The 21,073-nt window shown below is 44.4% G+C and overlaps 1 protein-coding gene across 3 annotated transcripts in view; it reads right to left on the bottom strand.

The window, feature by feature from the left end:
- The window catches only part of NTRK2 (neurotrophic receptor tyrosine kinase 2), a 138,559-nt gene extending 126,649 nt beyond the window's left edge, over positions 1-11,910 (bottom strand). The window contains exons 1-4 of one of the 3 annotated variants that reach the window (XM_039222730.1): positions 11,754-11,910; positions 11,107-11,227; positions 10,605-10,819; positions 9,583-10,156 (exon numbers count right to left, since the gene is read on the bottom strand). In XM_039222730.1, coding sequence (XP_039078661.1) covers positions 9,583-9,794 — 212 coding nt within the window. In that variant the 5' untranslated portion in view covers positions 9,795-10,156; positions 10,605-10,819; positions 11,107-11,227; positions 11,754-11,910. Of the gene's footprint in view, positions 1-9,582; positions 10,157-10,604; positions 10,895-11,106; positions 11,228-11,753 lie in introns of those variants that run through there. The other 2 variants (XM_039222732.1, XM_039222731.1) reach the window with 2 other exon arrangements.
- Between the last annotated feature and the right edge of the window lie 9,163 nt (positions 11,911-21,073).

Genomic DNA, 21,073 nt, shown 5'->3' with positions numbered 1-21,073 from the left:
TTGTGTGCTGACAGTGCAAGCCTGCTTGGGATTCTCTCCCTCCCAATCATTCTCTGTCTCTGGCTCTGGCTCTGGCTCTGGCTCTCTCTCTCTCTGGCTCTCTCTCTGCCCCTCCCCCACTCACACTCTCTCTCAAAATAAACAAACTTTTTGAAAAAAAGCTAATCACTAATAAAGTTTCATACAATAAAGTTAATGTGTTTTGGAGAAAAGATGTGTAAAAATCACTTTTAAGGAATCTGAATGGTTCCCAGACTTGAGCAAGCTTGGCTGAAAACACTAACCTTTCCAAAGAAAGAATGTGTCACTCAGAATTGGTGCTGGGCAGTAAATGAAGGAGAGAAAAAGGAGTGTCCATCCAGGGGACACAGGTCCCGGCCAAAGTACTTCAAGTTCTGCATTCCCTTTGTGAAGGCTCTCCCATTACGGAGATGGATGCCTTGGGCAAGCTTAGCTTAATGTCATTTAACATTTTAAATGCAGAATTAAGTGCCCTTGCTCTAATTCCAAGATCACCAAGCAAGCTTCCAGTTATAATTTGCACTCCTTTATAGATCTACTGGTGTCAAAAACAACGTGATGCTGATCTGTGTATTTGGGTCCACAGGACTGCAATCTGCCTTATTATATAGCAAGGTAATGATGATCTGGATTGGTGTTTCGGTTTTTTGGGGTGTTTTTTGTTTTTGTTTTTTTTTACTAAGAAACAAAAAACAAAACAACAGCAACCAACTCTGGTCTTTAAGAGACATGAGGAACCACAGGGCAATTAGAAGCCGTGACATAGGGGTTCCCAGAAGGCTCAGTCAGTTAATGGTCTGATTTCAGATTTCAGCTCAGGTCATGATCTCATGGTTCGTGAGTTTGAGCCCCATGTTAGGCTCTGTGCTGACAGCATGAAGCCTGCTTGGGATTCTATCTCTCCCTCTCTCTCTCTGTCCCTCCCCTGCTTATATGAGCTCTCTTGCGCACGCACGCTCTCTCTCTCTCAAAATAAATAAATAAACTTTTAAAATTAAAAAAAAAAAAAAAAGCTGTGACATAATGAGATCAGCATTTTAGAAAGACCACACCAGCACAGCGTGGCACATGGGTAGAGAGGGGGTAAGCATGCCAGGGAGGAAGTTTCTGCAGCATTGTAAGCAGAAAATGATGTTTTTCCCCCCCACCGGGGACAGCTACTCCACATGTACTGTCCACCTGTACTTTTCAGTAATTACATCAACGAATCCACATGTTCGTGCCTGATCAGAACACCTGCCCTTTATATGCAAGTTCTGATTTTCTCAGCTCCCTGCACCGACAGGAGAGTGTAGATATGAAACCCACATCCCATCTTGTTGCCCAGGGCTCCTTCCAGTCATCCCAGTACCTGCACGCTGCCACCTCTCAGCCCTGTGAAGCTTGTCAAGCCAGGTTCAGTGGTAATGGTGATGGTCCACCCACGGTCCCTGCAACCCAGGATTTCTTCGCAGTCCATTAAAAGGGTTTTGCAGCCAGATGCCTGCCTGAGTGTGTGTGTGCATGTGCGTGTGTGCGCACATGCATGTGGGTGTTGGCGGCAGTGGGGAAGGAAATGAGAAGCACCACCAGAAACAGAAGAAGAAAGAAGAGAGACAAAGGAAAAAAAAATCCCAAGCAAGAAATGCAAGGCAAGTGGTCCGGGCACAAAATCTTCCCCAACGCTGAGACTGGGGTGTCAGTGGAAGTGCCCTGGAGTGAACCCGGGAACAGACTAGCAATGTCTCATGCCTTGCCCGAGGACACAGAGGCCATCCCAGTAAGCCCACTCTCACCCAGTACTGCCGCCCCAGCATAAACGCCACACACAAGAGTAAACCAAGACCCGAGATGGGAAGCCAGCAAGCACCAGTCCAAGAATTCCAGCACAGGAAGGGACTCTGCGGCACATGCACCAGACACCACTTTGGTGACAAAAATCAAAGTTTAGAAGAGCCTACCATTTTAGACTGCACTCTATTTCAGAGACTAAAATCCAAAATTTCACTGTCTTTTGATTTAAACTACACTCTTGTAGCAATTGTCCCAAAATGCCTCATTGATGATTTTGTTTATGTTGAGAACTGATCACAGAAGACAGACACAATGGGTCTCTGGCCAATGGAATCAAAGAACTATAATCACTACTTCACTCAGGTCCTCATCCAGAGAAATCCAGAATGATTAAAACAAAATTAAAACTCTGGGTGAGGATGTAATGGATGTAATGTACAGCATGGTGACGATAGTTAATAATACTGTAGCATACATCTGAAAGTTACTAAGGGAATAGATCTAAAAATTCTCACCTCAAGAAAAATATGCATAACAATGTGTGGCGACAGATGTTAACCAGACTGATGCTGGTGATCACTTCACGATACGTGCAAATATCAAATCATTACGCTGTACACTCGAAACCTGAAATGTCAATTCTATCACAGCAGAAAAAGAGAAGAAAAATCTAGGTGGTTTAAGGAAGTAAATCTCAATTACTAGGAGAATTTTACAGTTCAAACTGGTAGAGTTTTATACATACATTTATATCTTCATAGACACATCCCATACACACAAGTAGAGTCCGTGTGTGTGTGTGTCTGTGTGTGTGTGTGTGTCCTTTGAGGATTGATCAGATATGAACATTATAGGAAAGTGTGGGGTATGGAATAGCAATAAGTCTTTATTTGCAATAGAAAAGAGACTCTAGGTAGTGTGTGATTATTACCATCCCTATTCTATACTAGAAGATGCTATATTCACAAGGAATACACAAATCATTGATGTCTTGATAGTCTAACACATGGTGCAGGTGGAGATGGTGATGGGCGGCAGGACAAAGACTTGGGGTGAAGCCCCACTCCACCTCCTTCCCACTGTCATGCCCTTTAACTTATGAACTTTTACTTGACTCTCTACACTTTCCTTGAAATTGCTTGTGCTCTTGAGGCCAAATTTGGGCAAGTGGCGCTAAGCAGACAGAGCCCTAAGAGAGACACTGGTTAGGGTTCTATCCTGAATTACACTCTGCTCCACCAGAGAGCCCTGGACAAACCAATCAACCTGACAGTCCCTCTGAGGCTCTCAAGACCTTCTCTCCTATCCTACTTCAGAGTCAGGTTGTAAACCTAAATAAGCAGACGTCTGGAGGGAGCCTTTCAGGTCCCTGGAGAGAAGTTTTGCTTGAACCCAGAGCCATGTCTCCATGCAGGCCATGGACAATATACAAAATGGGGGCAGAATGAATCCTAGATGTGAGTCAACAATCCTTAACCTTGCTCAATGGCTCAGTCATTGAGCTCAGCTATCAATCTTAGGGCAAAGAGAAGTCAAGGGCAAAACCCAAGGAAGGAAAGAATAAAAGCGCTCTGGCCACAGGTCTTTCACAGGAGCTAAGACGGACTTTGCATAAAGGGCTGTGGGGTCCTGCACTTACATTAGCACCTTTGACTGTGGCAAAGACTCCTGGTGCAGCACCTTTCATTCTTCTGAGTCTGCTCTGCCCTCCCTCCACACCCAACCTGCCAAGATGGTCCAACAGCCACAAGGGGAGCATCCCTCATTGCTGCCAGTTGGTAAAGGCTCTTCTCTTCAGCGGGACTCTTGTGTATGAAGTGCTTAGAGAAGAAGAAGGCTTGACATTTAAAAATCAAAGACGGGGTGCCTGGGTGGCTCAGTCGGTTAAGCGTCCGACTTTGGCTCAGGTCATGATCTCATGGTTCATGGGTTCGAGCCCCATGTTGGGCTCTGTGCTGACAGCCAGCTCAGAGCCTGGAGCTTGCTTCTGATTCTGTGTCTCCCTCTCTCTGACCCTCCCCTGCTCATGCTGTCTCTCTCTCTCTCAAAAAAAATAAATTAAACATTAAACATTTTTTAAATAAAATAAAAAACAAAGACAAAAACAAAAACACAGTAATCCAAACAAAAAACACATTTCTTCCCATGTGAAGACAAGGCCATTGCTTTGGCATCAATAGCTCATGAACTTGTTGACTGCTCTGCCTCTGGTAGAGACAGCTTTGAGCAGACTTGGCTGCACTACACTTGTCTTCACATCCCTGACATGTCTCAGATGGTGGGCTGGGGTTAGGCTCAATCTAAGGGTGCAGAAGAGAAGGGAGGTCCACCAAAGTCAAGGCCATGGCACTTCTTTTGGATGCTAGGAAAAGGAGTTTCTGGACCCATGTTGTCTTCATGGCTTTAGACTCTTCACTGGCATGGTGTGTGCTGAGAGGGCCAGAGTAGAGCATCTCTAGGACCTTTCTACTTCTGTGGTACCAATTTTAAGTGATCCTGTGTGTGACCTTGGACTCGGCAACCTGGCACTAACATGCCACCCATCTTATTAGCAGCTCACACTTAAAGAGACATGCTTTGGGGAATTGAGAGCAGACACCAAACACATGCACATGCGACATGGTCACCGAAGGCCATCAGATTCTCACATGAGTCTTCACTTCATAACTAATGTATAAACCATATTATCTCTGCCACTGAAGCTTCATGACCTGCAGAGGCAGGGGACACTTGTCTGAGCACTGAATCCAAAGCCCTCAGTTTACATCTGACAAGCTCAAGCCCACATAATAAGGGACTGCTTCAAGATCAGGCCACTCCTGACTCCAACTCTCTGTGACATCTAGGTCTTAAAATAAAAAACAAAAAACAAAAACACCAGGTAAACTCAATACGTATGCATGACTTTTCTTCCCAGGTTTATGACCCTCACAAGCTCTCACTCCTTCATCTTCCAGATCAATATTTACTGACTTCCCAGTCCCTTCAACAGCCCAGAGACCAAAGTAGTAAGAAGGCACCCTGATTATGTGAGATCTTTGCCTTCTTTAATGGAGATCGATCAGCAATCAAATGTAGAGTGAAAATTATCAGGCCACTGCGGGGCTCAGCCCTCTGCCACCTGGGGGTGGGATTTGTATTTTAAACCAGTTAGACCAAGTAGATTATCAAAAGGGTCAATCAGCTCTTAACCCAAGGTTCAGTTTTTTCCCCCTCTGTCTTTCTCTCTCTCACATGCACCAGATGAGTAAAACATGTGTCCTCCTAAATGATCTCTCCCAAAAAAATCATCCAGTGGATTTGTAAACATCAAGAGGAACCAGAACCTGACATTGCACCAACGGGCAGCAGGTTCAATGCCACATTCCACCCTATGGTGTTTGAAGTTACAAGAAGCTCTCTAGAGAAGTGGTAAGTTAGTCTGGGAGCTTGAACGTCAGTGTGTAGCATTCAATAATGGTTTAATAGTGTTTCTTTCTCTAACAGCCAAGATGGGCAATGGGTTAAAACGGGACACTTGCTTTGTACCAAAGGCAAAAAAAAAAAAAAATCAGAAACAGAAACACACAGAAAGGAAAAGAACAAAAAAAGAGAAAGGAATTCCCCTTCCCCAGCTGAACAAAAACTCTAGGTTTTATACTCTGACGACCCAGATATAGTCAAAGAGATCATACAGAATGTTCCTAGGGAGAAAGAGACCTCAATTCTTAGCTGTCCGGCCAACTTTTCAGCTTAGAAAACATCTTTACAAGGGAATATTGAAGCAGACACAAACAGAGGTTTATGGGATAGAAACAGTGAAAGATTTTAAACAGAACTAAGCTTAGCTCTGGGGAACTGTGACCACATTATCTCAACTTCCCATTACTTGCTTGTAATAACACATAACCCAGGCCCTTCCCTTCACTCGAGTACTCTGAATTCCCATAAGGAAATATCACTTTTCGGAGAAGAAAAAAAATCAAACACATTTTCCTGTATAGACAATGAGAGGTAATGCGGGGGTCGAAGGAGGTTCAGAAAGTAGGGTCAGAAGGGTCGAGGGGCTTTTCAATTGCTTTACCCAATGTAAGAAAAACCTCCTTCATGCAGAGACTGAAGATATGACACCAACCATGGTCAAGCGGGGCTGAATTCTGTAAATACCTTCACTGGAAAGACAGTGTCTTTTCAGCCGCTGCTTGCAAGTTGTGTTAAATAATGAATGATGTAAATTAGAATGCCTTATTTATTAACAAGTCCAGTGTGGCTTATGTAACCACACTCAAAACTTACTCCGTGGTTCTTAAATGCATGGAAAGCACAATCCAAAGTTCTAAAACCCCCAGTGGAGGGGCTGAGAGGTAAACATCAGACTAATAAAAACGGATGCCTTTCCCTGAATTCTTACAAATGCCAGGATACTTGTTTTTAGTGCAGTTAATTGCAGTGGAAAAGCTTACTAATGTGAGGGGGCCAAAATCAATGTATTAATGACATAACATTGCAGTCGCTTAACCAAGCCAACAATTTATTGCACATCGAGGCTCTGGCGGCAGAAGCTGCAAATTCTATTTATGTTGCACTCAGAGGAAAAATATTAGACTTGTCTCCAAATATGACCCCCATATCAGAAACTACCACCCAAGAAATTAAGGAAAAAAGGCTACCACCGATCTTTAAAAAATATAAGCAATAAAAAAACGCATGCCCCCTTCCACAACCATGTCAATATACTTAACACTCAACACTACTGAATGTTACACTTAAAAATGATTAAGATGGTAAATTTCATGTTAGTTACAGTACATCTGGGCACCTGATACTACAGAGACTTCACTGGCCAGTTACATAATTCCAGCTGTAGGCTATACTCTTGAATTCCACTTCTTGGTGACGGTATTATTTGTAAATTTAATTCAGCACTGCTTTGGTATAACCATCTCAGAGTAAGAGAAGCTGGCACCTAGCAGCAGTGTGATGCTGGGCAGGTGGGAGGCAGGTCTATAGACAGAGAGATAGATCTAGGTATCACCTTGGTGGCTAAAGAGTAGGAGACACATACTATGCTAGGAGAATATTTGATAAAACAGGTTCAAACAATGACTCTAAAACAAAACGTCAGGTTGGCCTAAAATACGCATGCAGAAACAAAAAATAAAATCCCACCGCTGGATTAGTCTATACATATGATTTTAGAATGTTCTACCATGTGTTCTCTCTGAGCCCTAAAAAGCACAGTTGGGTACTTTTCCCCAAATATATAGGTATTAAGTGATACACCATTTTTAAGTGATACAGTAAACTGTTGCCTCAGCAAGTTCGAATTATAGTTTACTTACATTTTTCCTATTTAAAAAACTAGAAACATAACCTTTCAGGGAAGCACCATTAAACTGGAACTTTAAAGCAGGTTATTTCAGGAATTGGGTCTAATAACAAAGTTTAAAAAAAAAGTGTAATTTGTTTCCAACTGTAGCTGGTATCCACTGGCCAAGAATTTAAAAGCTGTTCAAGCAAATATTAATATGTAAGAAAAAGAGCCAGATGGTGTCATATATGGACAGCAGTTCAACAAGCCCATCCACGGGTATCATTTTGATACCAAAACAGCAGAATTCAAAATAACTTTATGAAGAGCTTTCCAAACAAGGATTTGGATACATCTTACAGGACAGCAGGGCACAAACTGGCTGGACTCGAAAAAAAGCTGAGGGACAGAGTTGAGACAGGGACTTTTTCTAAGAACTCACATCCACCACCCCCATTACCATCACTAAGAACGTAAAGCCCCTATCCCAAACACTCACCCTACACACTTCCCGACTCTCACTCTCAATGGATTTGTACATCAAAAGAAAAAAAAAACAATAACAGTAGAAAATGAGGGTGCCACTGAATGAATAACTGACAAACACTTCAGTAAATAAAAAAAAGAATCCTTTTTTTAAGCTGGAAAATAGGAACCTGCCATCAGCTATGAAAGGAACAACAGTAATTAGCAATTATGAGAACTGATATAAGAAAGCTCAACTCAAATCTATTGATTTCATACATACCAGGCAGCCAAGACCACAAAGGTTTAAAATGGTATTTTTTTTTACATAAAGAGAGTTTTATTTTCCTTTTCTCCGATGATGACTTTAAAATATTAAAGTGGGAAAAAATGTTACAGTGAACATGATTGGTCCTATCTCATTTCCTCCTTCATTATACATGCATCATCTAATACAGAATTTAAAAACAACAAAACAAGGCATCTGACGGGCTAAAGGCACGGTCCCCTTGGTCTCAAAATAGTCCGAAGGGCTCTGAATTCCATATGGCTTCCTCCATCTGACTGCTGACATCCCATCTCATGAAAAAGATACAGATCCTGATAAAAGGCCACAGACTCTTTGACCAGGCCAACCAGGGCCGGCACAGTTGGGGCCCTACACCCCCTCCCTCTCCAGCACTGCCTGCTCCAATCCTTGTCAAAAAAAAAAAAAAAAATCCCAGCCTCCAGGATGAAGCCTGACAGTTGGTCGCTCCCAGCACATCTCAGCTCTGCTAGGCCTGCACATTCCCCTCTGTGCTATTGCCATTTCCTTCTGTCCGAGCCTTCTAACATGAGCATCACCAGCAGAATGAACAACAGAGGCCAGGAAGGACTCTTACTTACATTAAAAAACAGGTTATCTCGGTCAACTACGTTGGCAGAAACGAGGCATGCGTTTTCTGGGGAGGGGAAAAAAAGCATGCGCACTCGACAACCGGAAGGCCATAGCCCAAGCCCTACTTTCAGGGCTGCCTATCTTAGCATCAAACACACCATAAGGAAAACTAGGAGAAACTTTGCGTTTTGATCCTCTACACGGATGAATACAATCCCATGCCAATGAGATGCAGGTAATGGCCAAGTCCCCATTGGGGGAAGATACACTTCCAGGAGAGGTGACAGGGGAATACTGGTGAATCCCCACTTGGTAATGGACTTGCCACAAGGAGGACCTAAATACACAATTCTGCTTCCCCATCAGACCCTGGCAAGCTCAAACATTTCCAGGGACACAGGGGTCCAGCCCAGAGTACTACACCCTGCTTTATCATCCAGCCTAGTCCTGATATACTATTCAATGGGCAATTAAGATTTATAATCCAAATGGTCTCAGAATGTTATCTCTGGGAAGTCAGGTCCAAATTAAATCAGACCAGGCTTTTAGGCTTCCCAGAGCACATTTTCTCTTTTCAAGAGAGCACATTTCAACACTCAGAACTTCTCCTCTTACAGACCATTTTCAAGGCCAGCTCTGGAGGCCATCTCCTAAGCAAAATCTGATATGTAAAATGAAAAAGGAACTTGGTGAACTCCAAACCTCATAGAAAGATGTTAAGGGGGAGACTGAACTCCTTCAACAGATTTCAAGAAGTTCATTATTTTTAACCCTTCTAGTAAATATTACTGGAACTTCTCTTAATACAACATACACATAGCACCTTGTGAAACAAAAATGTCCAAAACTAAGTTACAGCAAGCCTGTAAAGCACACCCAGCAGGGCTTGGAATCCCTTCCCACAGAGAATATACATATTTATATTATTGACACATACAGTATACTTAGAACTTATTCTCAACTGTCCACTTCTCCCCTTGTGCAGCCCCAAGCCAGAGAAACAGGTAACTGACAGATGGCCCAGTCCCGTATCTCTGATGTCTGACTTCTCCCCAGACTTGAGACAACATCCATGCCCGTGACAGACATGCCTGGCCATTCCCAGCTCGAGGGACCAGGAGACAAGGAAGGAGGAAGAGCATCAGAAACTCACATTTCGGTGATGTTCTCAGGATCCGCACTATTAGGCTCCAACCTCGGAAACGCTACGATGCCCGGAGAAGGGTCGCTGCACCAGATCCGAGAGGCGGTGCACTTGCAGGACGTGGGACAGGCGAGAGCGGCCCTCCAGAAGCCCACGACCAGCCAGCAGAAGCCCCAGAGCCGCGCCATGGCGGGTCCATGCCACCTCGTCCAGGACGACATCCCTAGCCGCCAGTGCCAGCCCGAGTCAGACTGAGTACGTGTCCCCGCGCTGCAAGGGCCCGCTTCCCCTGCCCCTGCTCAGCGGCCTGCGCCGCGATCGCCGCTCCCTCGCCCCGGTGCTTGTTGCAGGCGCGCAAAGCCGACAATGTCCGGGGCTGCGCGTGTCCTGGCGGGCGGCACAGTTCACAGCGGCCGGGGCATCTCCGGACGCCTCACAGGGGGCGCTACCGCCGCTCGGAGCTCCGCCGCGGCCGCGGCTGCATGGCCCGGCGCGCCGAGCACCGGCCCGCGGCGCTGCCGGCACTCCCCGGGACGCAGGCTTCTTGCTAGACGCGCACTGTGATCCGGGACGCACCTCGGGGCTGAGGACAAACAGACACGCGTAAGACTGAGGGCAGGACCCCATAGAGCGTGCTCGCGCCACCCCCACCCCGACCCCAGCCAGGGGACTGTAGATGGATAAATGCCCAACTCTGGCCCCTCGATGGCACTGACGCCTCCGGGGCCACCGGTGTGCCTCCCCCTCTCTCCAAGCCTGAGGTCGAGGGAGTGGAGATAGGGCAAGGGTTCCCGAGACAGGATTCCATAGCACAGGCCGGGCGAAGGACCCTTTAATGGGGGACGCGGAGACTGCCGGCGGCGATGGCTCCGCGACGGGGTCCCCAATGATGCTGCAGAATCCGCCACGGCCGCTGGGCGCAGGGGGCGCGGGCAGGTGGCGCGGCGCGTCCCACCTGGGGAGCCTCCGCGGCAGCCCCGGGGGGGACAGCAAGGGCCGAGACGCCGGAGGGCACTGTCCGCGCTGCTCACCCGGGCTCCGGCGCCTACCGCCCGCCGGCGGCGCCTGGATACAGGCTCCTCCTGCCGCCGGGCACTGAGCGCCGAGAGCGCGAGCGAAGGAGCGAACGAGGCTCCTGCTCCAACCCAATTCCGGGAGCCGCCGCCGCCGCCGCCGCCTCTGCTACTGCTGGCGAAGTGACGTTAGGGCTGACGCAGAGCAGGGGCAGAAACTCCAGAAAATTAGTCTGAAATCCAAAAACACACACGCTCATATACACACAAACCCATAACACCCTCCAGACAAAAGCAACAGGGAGGGGAGGAGAATCTGGGGGCGAGCGAGGAGGAGGGAAGCATCGGTGCCACTGGCCAGGAGCAGACAGCAGCAGCATGTGGGAGTTCATACACGCGCACACACGCACACATCCTGGCCGGGTAGACGCGCGCGCGCGCGCGCGTGTGTGTGTGTGTGTGAGTGTGTGTGTGTGTGTGTGTGTGTGTGCGCGCGCGCGCGCGCATTGAGATCAGGTACCTCCGAGATGGACCGTTCCACCGCTCGACGCCTGTCTTCCCTAATTCACACCGCGGTCTCTTGTACAATCGCAGTAGAGGCTGTCTCCTTTTATGAAATGGAAACCGGGCTCGGTTCAGCTCTGAAAAATGCGCTGATTCTTATTATAGGAATCCACCCTCCCTTCTCCCTCCCCGTTGCGTTCTCCTTTCCCATCCTGCCTAAAAGGGAGGGCGAGCTAGCCTAAAAATAAATAAATATTGTAAACACCAAAACGTGTTCAGCATTGGTAACCAAGGATAACCGCCCCCATTCCGGACCATCTATTTGGGGATCGGTGGTTTTAGAGGGTCTTCCTGTTGGTGCTTTTGCAGAGGGAGGGGAGTCTCCAAATGCAACTCTAGCTCTCTGTGTGGGTCTTTTTCCCGCTGTGTTCCCGCATCACACGCCCGGGAAATAGAGACAAGTAAGGCGAAGGGAGCGCGCCTGACGCGTATTGGGTTCCCTAAATGCGCGGCAGCAACCCTGGCCTGTCCGATGTGTGGCGCCGCGTCATTTTCCCTCATCTTTCAACCTGGCAGTATGCAGCCCTTCCCAGATCGTCGCTTCACTCCCCGCGATGCCCACCTCCCCGCGGGGCACCCGGAGCCCTCGCTTCCCTGCCGTACCTTGCGCGTTTTCGTGTGTGCGCGGGTGTGCGCGAACGCGTGCCCTGCGCCCGGGCTGCCCAGAGCACGACAGGCATCCAGCTACCGGCAACCCCGGCGCGGGCAGAGCCTCGGGGTCTCACTAGGGACAAACGAGGCGATCCGGGAGGGCCGGGTGACAAACCGTAACTGCTCGGCGGGTGCAGTTAAATGACGGCTGCGGGGCATTCGCATGCCTTGTCTGAGAATCCGTCTTCCCATTTGCGGCTCCAAGAGTCTGTTTTTCCGCAGTCATTTAAAAGGGAACTGGGAAAATGCACCGCAGTGCCTGACACTTCCGAAGGCTCTGGTGCCCCCGCGCGGGGAGAGAGCGCCCCGCATGTTCCGGAGCACCAACCCACTCCCGCGGCCGCGGCGGGCACTGCGCTGGGGGCGCGCTCTGGCGCCAGATGCGCAACCAGCGGCGCCCCACGCGTGCGCGCCCCTACCCCGCCGGCGCGCCGCTTTCCCGGCCTTGCCGAGCTCCTTCCCTGGAAAAAGGCGGGTAGCTCTCAGCTCCAGAAAGGGTGACCGGATGGGATCTTGTTCAAAAGATAAGAAAGGTCACGGATCTGCTGAGAAGCTGGAGGGTGGGAGTGATCCAAAAACCCGAACGTCAAGGTGAATGCTTACATCTTGGTGATGCCTTAAATCTTACAGGAGAATGGAAAACATCTAGTGGGGCTTTTGTACAAACCCAGGGCGCTGAGTGTAACCGCGGGAGTCCTCCTGCGGCTTCCCCAAAATCTCGCTGCAGGGCCGGAAGACAGGGCAGGCAGGTCTACCTATCTCCAGCATCATTCAGCTGTGACATGAATCCTGTGGTGAACCGCCAGACTGAAGTTCATTTCTCAGCTCGCCCCCCGCCCCGCCCCACCCTTGCGGGGTGACGACGTGGCAAGGAAGGAAAGCCAAGGGCGATATTGCCTTGATCCAGGACACGGTAACAGTCTCCCGCTTGTCTTGCCAGGGCCCTTAATGGAGCTAGCCCTGTGGAACACCGGGCTGTGTATCTAATTATCCAAGTCTGTCTCACACCCCCACCCTCATCCCATTTTTCTCAGAAATGGCCCCTTTGCGCCCTAGTGGCTGCAAAGTGTAATGCAGCAGCCAAAGGACGGTCCGTTTCTGAGTGGTTTGCAGATCAGATTCTAATTACGTTGGAATATTTTTAGAATTTGTATTCTAATGTATATACTATTATATTTAGATTCTAAATATACCCCCACTGACTATCTTCTACTTGAAATTAGAACTGGCTGGCCCACTTCTAATTACACTTCTGTTTCTTCCATAGTACTTACCAGTTTTTAAAAGATCATTTACCTATTTGTTATATTTATTGTTTATTGTAATACTCCCAGTGGGATGTAAACTACATGAAGGCAGGAATCTTTATTTTGTTCATTGATATATCTGAATGGCATAGTGGGTATTAAAATATTTGTTTGTGCCTGTCAAAATGGCTAAAATTAACAGCGCAGACAACAACAGATGTTGGCAAGGACCCTAGCAAGGAGAACACTTTTGCACTGCTGGTGAGAATGAAAACTGGTCCAGTCACTCTGGAAACCAGTATGAATGCTCCTAAAAAATTAAAAATAGAACTACCCTATGACCCAGCAGTTGCACTCTTGGGTATTTACCCAAAGGATACAAGAGTCCTGATTCGTAGGGGCACATGCTCCCCAGTATTTATAGCAGCATTATTGACAATAGCCAAAGTACAGAAAGAGCCCAATGTCCTCAGACCGATGAATCGATGAATGGATAAAGATGTGGTATATATATAAAATGGAGTATTACTCAGTGATCAAAAAGAGTGATATCTTGCCATTTGCAACGTGGATGGAACCAGAATGTATTACGCGAAGCAAAACAAGTCAGTCAGAGAAAGACAAATATCATATGACTTCACTCATATGTGGAATTTAAGATGCACAACAGATGAACATAAGGGAAGGGAAGCAAAAGTAATGTAAAAACAGAGAGGAGGACAAACCATAAGAGACAAATACAGAAGACAAAGAGGGTTGCTGATGGGATGTTGGGTGGGGGGGAAGGGCTAAAGCGTTGCGGGACATGAAGGAGGACATTTGTTGGGATGAGCACTGGGTGTTATATGTAAATGATGACTCACTAAATCCTATTCCTGAAATCATTATTACACTATATGTTAACTAACTTAAATTTCAGTTAAAAAAATTTTAAGGTTAAAAAATAGACAAAGTAAAATAAATAAAGAATATAATTAATTAAAATAAATAAAATAAAGTAAAATAAAACAAAATAAAAAATATAAAATAAAATAAAATAAAATAAAATAAAATAAAATAAAATAAAATAATGGTCCACAGACCAACTCATCAACATGATTCAAGAGCTTGTTAGACGTGGAGAATTTCAGAACCCACTCCAGAACCCCAGATTTAGAATATGTATTTTCACAGGATCAGGTTGATAAGTACCCATTCAGTTGATCTCTATTATCTTTCCAATTTCTGAAATGTTATGAATTTTGAATATTTAACTGTAACATATTCTTTTTATCATTCTATAATCAAGTGAGTGATTACAGTTTTGGAAGCTAACTAAAAACATAAAATATAAAATAAAATGTGTGTGTGTATGTGTTTAATGAATAAATGAAACAAGCTAGAAGTTGAGATTCCTCAAACGGGCCCTCTACACTCTCCCTTTCTTAACCTATAACCTTGCAAGTCAATCTGAATGACCCCTCCTGGAGGGTCTCCCTCCCATTATCAGAATCTCTGAATTGTCCCTGTGTTATTCCCACTCTTAGCACTTCTAGAAGTCTGACTTTCTACCTCTTCTATTAGCCAGAAATGTCCCAGCACTGGGCCAGGGAGGGAGCCCCTTTCATCCATGCTACTAATTCAGCATTATCATGCACAGTATCTGGAACGCACTGATCAATCAATAACTATCTCTCAACTGATACAATTATGGATCTATCTCAATTTTAAGACCTACCAGTTCTTTCACATACATTATTTTAAGGATTCTCAGACCATGGCTTTGTCAGAGCTGAATATTTTTACAGATGGACGATCACTTTGGAAACAAAGAGCACTTTCTTAAAAGGTGAAGTGTGTATTTACCATGTGATCCAGCCATTTCACTTCTATGTATTTGCAAGAGAGAAATCAAAGCCTGTGTCCATATAAAGACATATGTGAGTGTTTATAGCAGGCAAAAAACTGGAAACAACCCAAGTATTTATCAACAGGAAAGTGGGTGAACAAATTGTGGCATACCTACACCATGAAAGCCCACTCAGCAATGAAAACAAAAATATTGATACCTTCAGCCATATGGATGAATCTCCAAATAATTATGCTGAGTGGAAGAAGCCAGACAAAAAGGAATACATCCTGTATGATCCCATTTTTATAAAACTATAGAAAATGTAAACTTGTGACAGAAAGGAAATCAATAACTGATGATAAAGGGACAAAAAGATCAGGGAGGGGACATGGGAAGCAGAAACTCAGGGACTAGGAAGATTTGAGGATGATGGGTGTATTCATTATCTTGATTATGGTGATGGCTTCCATATTATCAAGTTGCATGTTTAAATATGTCTAACTTATTATATGTTATGCAATAAAGCTATTTCAAAAGGCAAGAAACAGGAGCGCCTAGGTGGCTCAGTCAGTTAAACATCTCATAGGTCATGATTTCATAGTTCATGAGTTCAAACCCCACATAGGGCTCTGCACTGGCAGCACAGAGCTTGCTGGAGATTCTTACTCTCCCTCTTTCTCTGCCCCTACCCTACTTGCTCACTCTCTCTCAAAATAAGTACATTTTAAAAACTTTTTTTAAAAGCAAGAAACAAACACTGCCCTAGATCCTCCTATCATCAGCTTCTTGTTCCCACTGGAATGCTGTTACAACTTCCCATTTTAGGAAGCTATTATACTGTTTGGAGGTTTTCATTTAAATAAAATCAGAATCTGTAATGTTCTAATATTAGAAGGACCTACTGTATAATACCTTTACATTCTGGAAAAGCATTGAAGAAATCATCATTTGAAAGATGGGAGAGATAGTAGCCTGCACCTAAAAATAGCCTGAATGTTCAACAGTAGAACAACTCAATAAATTATACTTCCATTCTTTATAGTATGATCTACCTAATGAAAATGAGTTAAACTCTATACCTTAACCTGGAGGCATGTCCATAGTATATTAAGTGAATAATGCAGTTGGAGGACAATATGTAGTCTGAGCCTACAGAGAACACCAATGTTTGTGAATGCATACGGAGGAACAAAGTCAGAGAAGCATTTACACCAAATGCATCAGTAACCTAGAGGGATTAGAGAGATTGTTTGGAGGAAGAGCACAGACCAGAAAACTTGTGAAATGGTTCTTTGGTATGAATAACCTCCTTACCCACAACGTATCTTCTTTTATCACCTCTTCCTCATTTTGTTGAGTCTTTTCCCCTCTGATCCAGAGTTATTCTCCTTCCAGAATCCCTCCTTTTGATGGAAACCAATTGAATGTAAATGTTCATGATCTAAATAATGTTCACCACAGGATGTTTTGCCTTCCCAAGGGTATCTGTATGTTAGAGGACACTGGAGAGGAGACATAATCCCAAAGGAATTTCAGGTACCATGCCATCCACAAATGGGGAACCAAAGACCCTCAGCACAGGCCACAGTGGAACCAGAGGCGTTTAGCCTCTGGTTAGCCCCCTCGTGCTTAGCCCCACACATGCTCCCTCTCACTTGCCTCTTTTGTGGTTCAGAAAGTTCCAAACTGTTTCCCATCCCACAGGCTCCATCTCTGAGTGAGGGTCTCACTTCTCCCCGTGTCTGCCCAGAGTCTGAGAACCGCATGCTGCCCCATCACTCTGAACCCTCATCCTGTCTACCAATTTTAGGAAGGTACTTTCTGTCCCCCATTTGTCCCAACCTTCCACTTTTAACTCTTAGTCATACCATTAGCACACACTAAATCTGCCCAGACGAACAGCTAAAAAGAAGAGAACATATGGAGAAACTTCTACAGAGCCTCAGGAAATTGCAGTCACATATACCTGGGTGACTCTGAAATCTAAGTTTTAATTATTGATCTGACTAAGTCACATGGTAAACTCCAGATTGTTTTCCCAGTCTATGTTCAAAGTCTTATATCAACAGTCATACAAGGAAGTTCACTTATCCTTCAATTTAAAAAATTGTGCTATGCCCTTCCTATGCCACCCAGCCCAGATTTATTGAGGTAGGCAAATGTTCCTAGTTCCAACTCAGTTGACAATTACAACTCATGCACAGATCAGTGTTTATGGCCACATAACCCTTAGATTTAAGCTACAAGAATTCAATCATATCTTGGGGCGCCTGGGTGGCTCAGTCAGTTAAGCGTCTGACTTCAGCTCAGGTCATGGTCTTATGGTTCGTGGGTTCGAGCCCCGCATCTGGCTTTGTGCTGACAGCCAGCTCAGAACCTGGAGACTGTTTCAGATTCTGTGTCTCTCTCTCTCTCTCTGACCCTCCCCTGCTCATTCTGTCTGTCTGTCTGTCTCTCTCTGAAATAAATAAAACATTAAAAATTTAAAAAAAAATAGAATTCAATCATATCAGACTTCTACAGCCTATTAACTAACTGTTCTACAAATGGCATAGCCACTTAGTATGTTTTTGACCAATATCCTTTTAGACTCACGTTGTCCAACATGGTAGCTGACTGCCTGTGTGGCTCTTGAGTGTACTTGAAATATGGCCAGTCTAAAATGAAATATGCTACAAGTAAAATCCACACTTTCTTAATAAGAAAAATGCAGAATATCTCATTAATAATTTTATATGTATTTTGTGTTGAAATGATAATATTTTGTATTTATTCAAATTTATCATTTATTTGGATTTAGTATAATATAGCAATAAAATTAGTTTCATCTATTTCTTTTTCTTTTTAAAGTGGAGTACTTTTTACTTATATTTTTAAAAATTATCAACTAAAAATAGGTATCAGTTTAACAATTATCTTTCCTAAAAGCCCCATTGTTCTTATTTTGGACTCTGTGATCTAGATCATTGGGTCTCTTTGTTTCTTCTGCGTAATCTTTTAAAACCCTGAATATGCCATCCAACATTTGAGCTGTTTCTCCAAATTTTTCTCACCTGTAGGTCTAATATGTGTGCTTTTAATGCATTCCTTTAAGTCACTGATAAGAAATATTTAACCTGACAGGTTGAGACACTTGACTAGAGACATTATCTAGGCTGACATTCATTCCTTAACTAACTAATTCATGTTTACATGGACTGTGGCTGTTTAACCAGCTAAGAATTCATCAAAATGAATTCCATAATGATGTCTTCCTTGACCTTTGGTCTGAGCCACCTGAGAATCATGAACTCAATACATGAAGACCTACGTGTTATCGCCCATTTGTGGGTTTTATTTGGGGGTTCTGGGGACAGGGGAAACTGTTTTGGTTTGGTTTGGTTTGGTTTGGTTTTTTGCCATCACCTTGAAATTCATTTCTCACGCCAACTCCGTATCTATTTTCATTCTAACCTGATGTCAACCTAGCTCTCATATTATGGCTTTTTGACCTACGACTCCATTCCTTCCCTTGGTCCTTTTTAATCCTTATAGGCTGTTTTTCCAATATTTAAATCAGCTTCTCCAAGTGAATTTGTCTTGACTGCCCTTTCAATGTTGGTGCACTGGTTTGTCTTGGATAGGAATTCCTCTTGTACAGCTTGGGCTTGTTAAGTCTAGCCACAATCCACTTGGCTAAGTTTTCACTCACTCCCCTTTTCCCTGATGGGGAAAAATTGGGCAAGAGGGCTCAGAAAGAGGAAGAGTAGAGTAGGCCTGAGAGAGGTAGTCTGAGAAACCAAATGAACAATAATTTAGATGCATTTGGAATCCATCTTTGTTCCTTTTGGGGCAATCAAGACATTTTCTATTCTCTTCTTCCATATGCCATTATAACCAACAATTACTCTTTGGTCACATAATCAAGCCCAATAGTGGTTTTTATCATCTTTGCAACCATTTAAATATGCTGTGACATCTCTTACATAGTCTCATGGACTAAGAGTCCAAATTTTTGTTAAGCACATTACTTCTGCTATTTCCACTCTAAAGATCCCTTTTCTTACCACAGAGGGAAGAGATTAATAAGAGGTAGATAATACTGTGTTGTCTCTATGATCTGCTAATGTCTTTCTATGTGCCCCAGCTCTGGACTTCCCTCTTCATTCTTCTTATTCTAAGCCTGGCCCAGGTAACCTTTTTTTGATGTGTGGCTCTCTGTATTATGATGGTTTTTTTGTTTGTTTTTTGTTTTTTTTTTACAATTTTAATGACTTCTTAACTTTAGTGCTTCTGACATTGTTCTCATAGAATTGTGCTACTCTGTCATATTCAAAACGTGGCTACACAGCCCACCTTCCATCTTGTTCCACACCAAAATCCACAGCCTAGTTACACAGAGTCTCATTTATTCCTCTTGGGGATCATTCATGACTGTGTGGTCAGAATTTTATATTTTAGAACTTCCCTTCTCTCTCAAATCAATATTCTCTTTTATGGCCAGTCAAGGGGTTTATATATTTTCCTCAAAAACAAAAACAACACAACAAAACAAGAAAGCCACAAACCAAATTTCTGTGTCCTGAAATCTAGGATACGTTACAGACTTCTCAGCATCCCACGTTTAGCCACTATGGCCTCCAATGCTCCAACCAAGTCAATCGTGTAGGTTTCTATGGCCCTATCATGAGTGTCCTTCCTCCCCACCCACCAAGTCCAAGGGACCCACCCCTATAATATCCAAGCATCATTTCCTTGGAGCCAGGACAATGGTATCAACAGTGACTGAAGTGAAAGTATCCCAACAGAAAAAAAAAAAAAAAAAAAAAAGGATCAAGGGGCCAGAACTAGGTTAAGCCAGAGTTGCCTGACACACCTTTCCAATTAGAGATACCCTTTCTGTTGCTCAAATTTTGTCCTGTACTGTGTGTGTGTGTGTGTGTGTGTGTTTATTTTATGAGAGAGACAGACAGACAAAGTGCTAGTGGAGAGGGGCAGAGAAACAGGGAGACATAGAATCCGAAGCAGGCCCCAGGCTCTGAGCTGTCAACACAGAGACTGATGCAGGGCTTGAACCCATGAACCACGAGATCATGACCTGAGCTGAAATCAGACACTTAACCGACTGAGCCACTCATGCGCCTCTTGTGCCCTGATTTAATAAGGAAAGTTGCCCATTCCTGTGGCCATATCTTCTCTTCCAAAGTTGTGATTTCAACTGAAAGAGATGGGCATCACCTATGTTGGGGGCCTACATCCCAGGACGTAGAAGGAAACAATTTTCTTCTAAGGTAATGATGTGGAAGTTGTATATACCTCTTCCACTTATGTTTCTCTGGTAAAAACTTAGTGGCCATGCCTTTACTGCAAAGGAGGTTGGGAAATAGAGTTATCTAACTGGATGTGAACAAATGTTTTGAGAAATTTGAAGTCAGGGGTTCTATTACTCAAGCAAGGAAAAGGAGAATGGACACTCAGGGCCAACTGATACATTTTCCATAGTTTCCTAAATAGAGCCTCCGTAAAATATAGTCTAAAATTTTCCCAATTTTCATGTTGAAACAGAATTTAATGGACAATTAGAACTCCAGGTAACACCCTGACATCTTCCCTATCTGTGGAAGGGGAAAGCACAGGGTCTTTCTGCCACACTGGTCACTCCAGCCAACTCTGAAGTCTGCCTTTTATACAAGACTTTATTAATAAATATATGCATTAATACTGTGCATGGTAAGCTTTACTGGCTTAATTTTCATCTCTAAGGATATCTCTAAATTTGGATCATTATTCTTTAAAAAATCTATGGGGGATATAAGTTGTTTGTGTTTGTTCTTTCCAGTACCTTTAACTAAAGATTTTTAATTTTTTAATGTTTTTTTATTTGTTTCTGAGAGAGACAGCATGCTCAGGGGAGGGTCAGAGAGAGAGGGAGATACAGAATCAGAAGCAGGCTCCAGGCTCTGAGCTGTCAGCACAGAGCCCGACACAGGGCTCGAACCCATGAACCATGAGATCATGACCTGAGCCAAAGTCAGAAGCTTAACCGACTGAGCCACCCAGGCAGGCACCCCTAACTAAAGATATTTTTTTGCCTTAATCAAAAATGAAGAAGGAGGAGGAGGAGAAGAAGAGGAGGAAGGGGAAGGGAAAGGAAAAGGAAACAGAAGGAGAAGAGAGGAGAAGAGAGGGGAGGGGAGGGGAGGGGAGGGGAGGGG

The sequence above is a fragment of the Hyaena hyaena genome, unplaced genomic scaffold, assembly GCF_003009895.1.
Source record: "Hyaena hyaena isolate Hyena2069 unplaced genomic scaffold, ASM300989v1 scaffold_1183, whole genome shotgun sequence".
In the NCBI taxonomy this organism is placed as follows: domain Eukaryota; kingdom Metazoa; phylum Chordata; class Mammalia; order Carnivora; family Hyaenidae; genus Hyaena; species Hyaena hyaena.
This window is presented reverse-complemented; position numbering and strand designations above follow the sequence as displayed.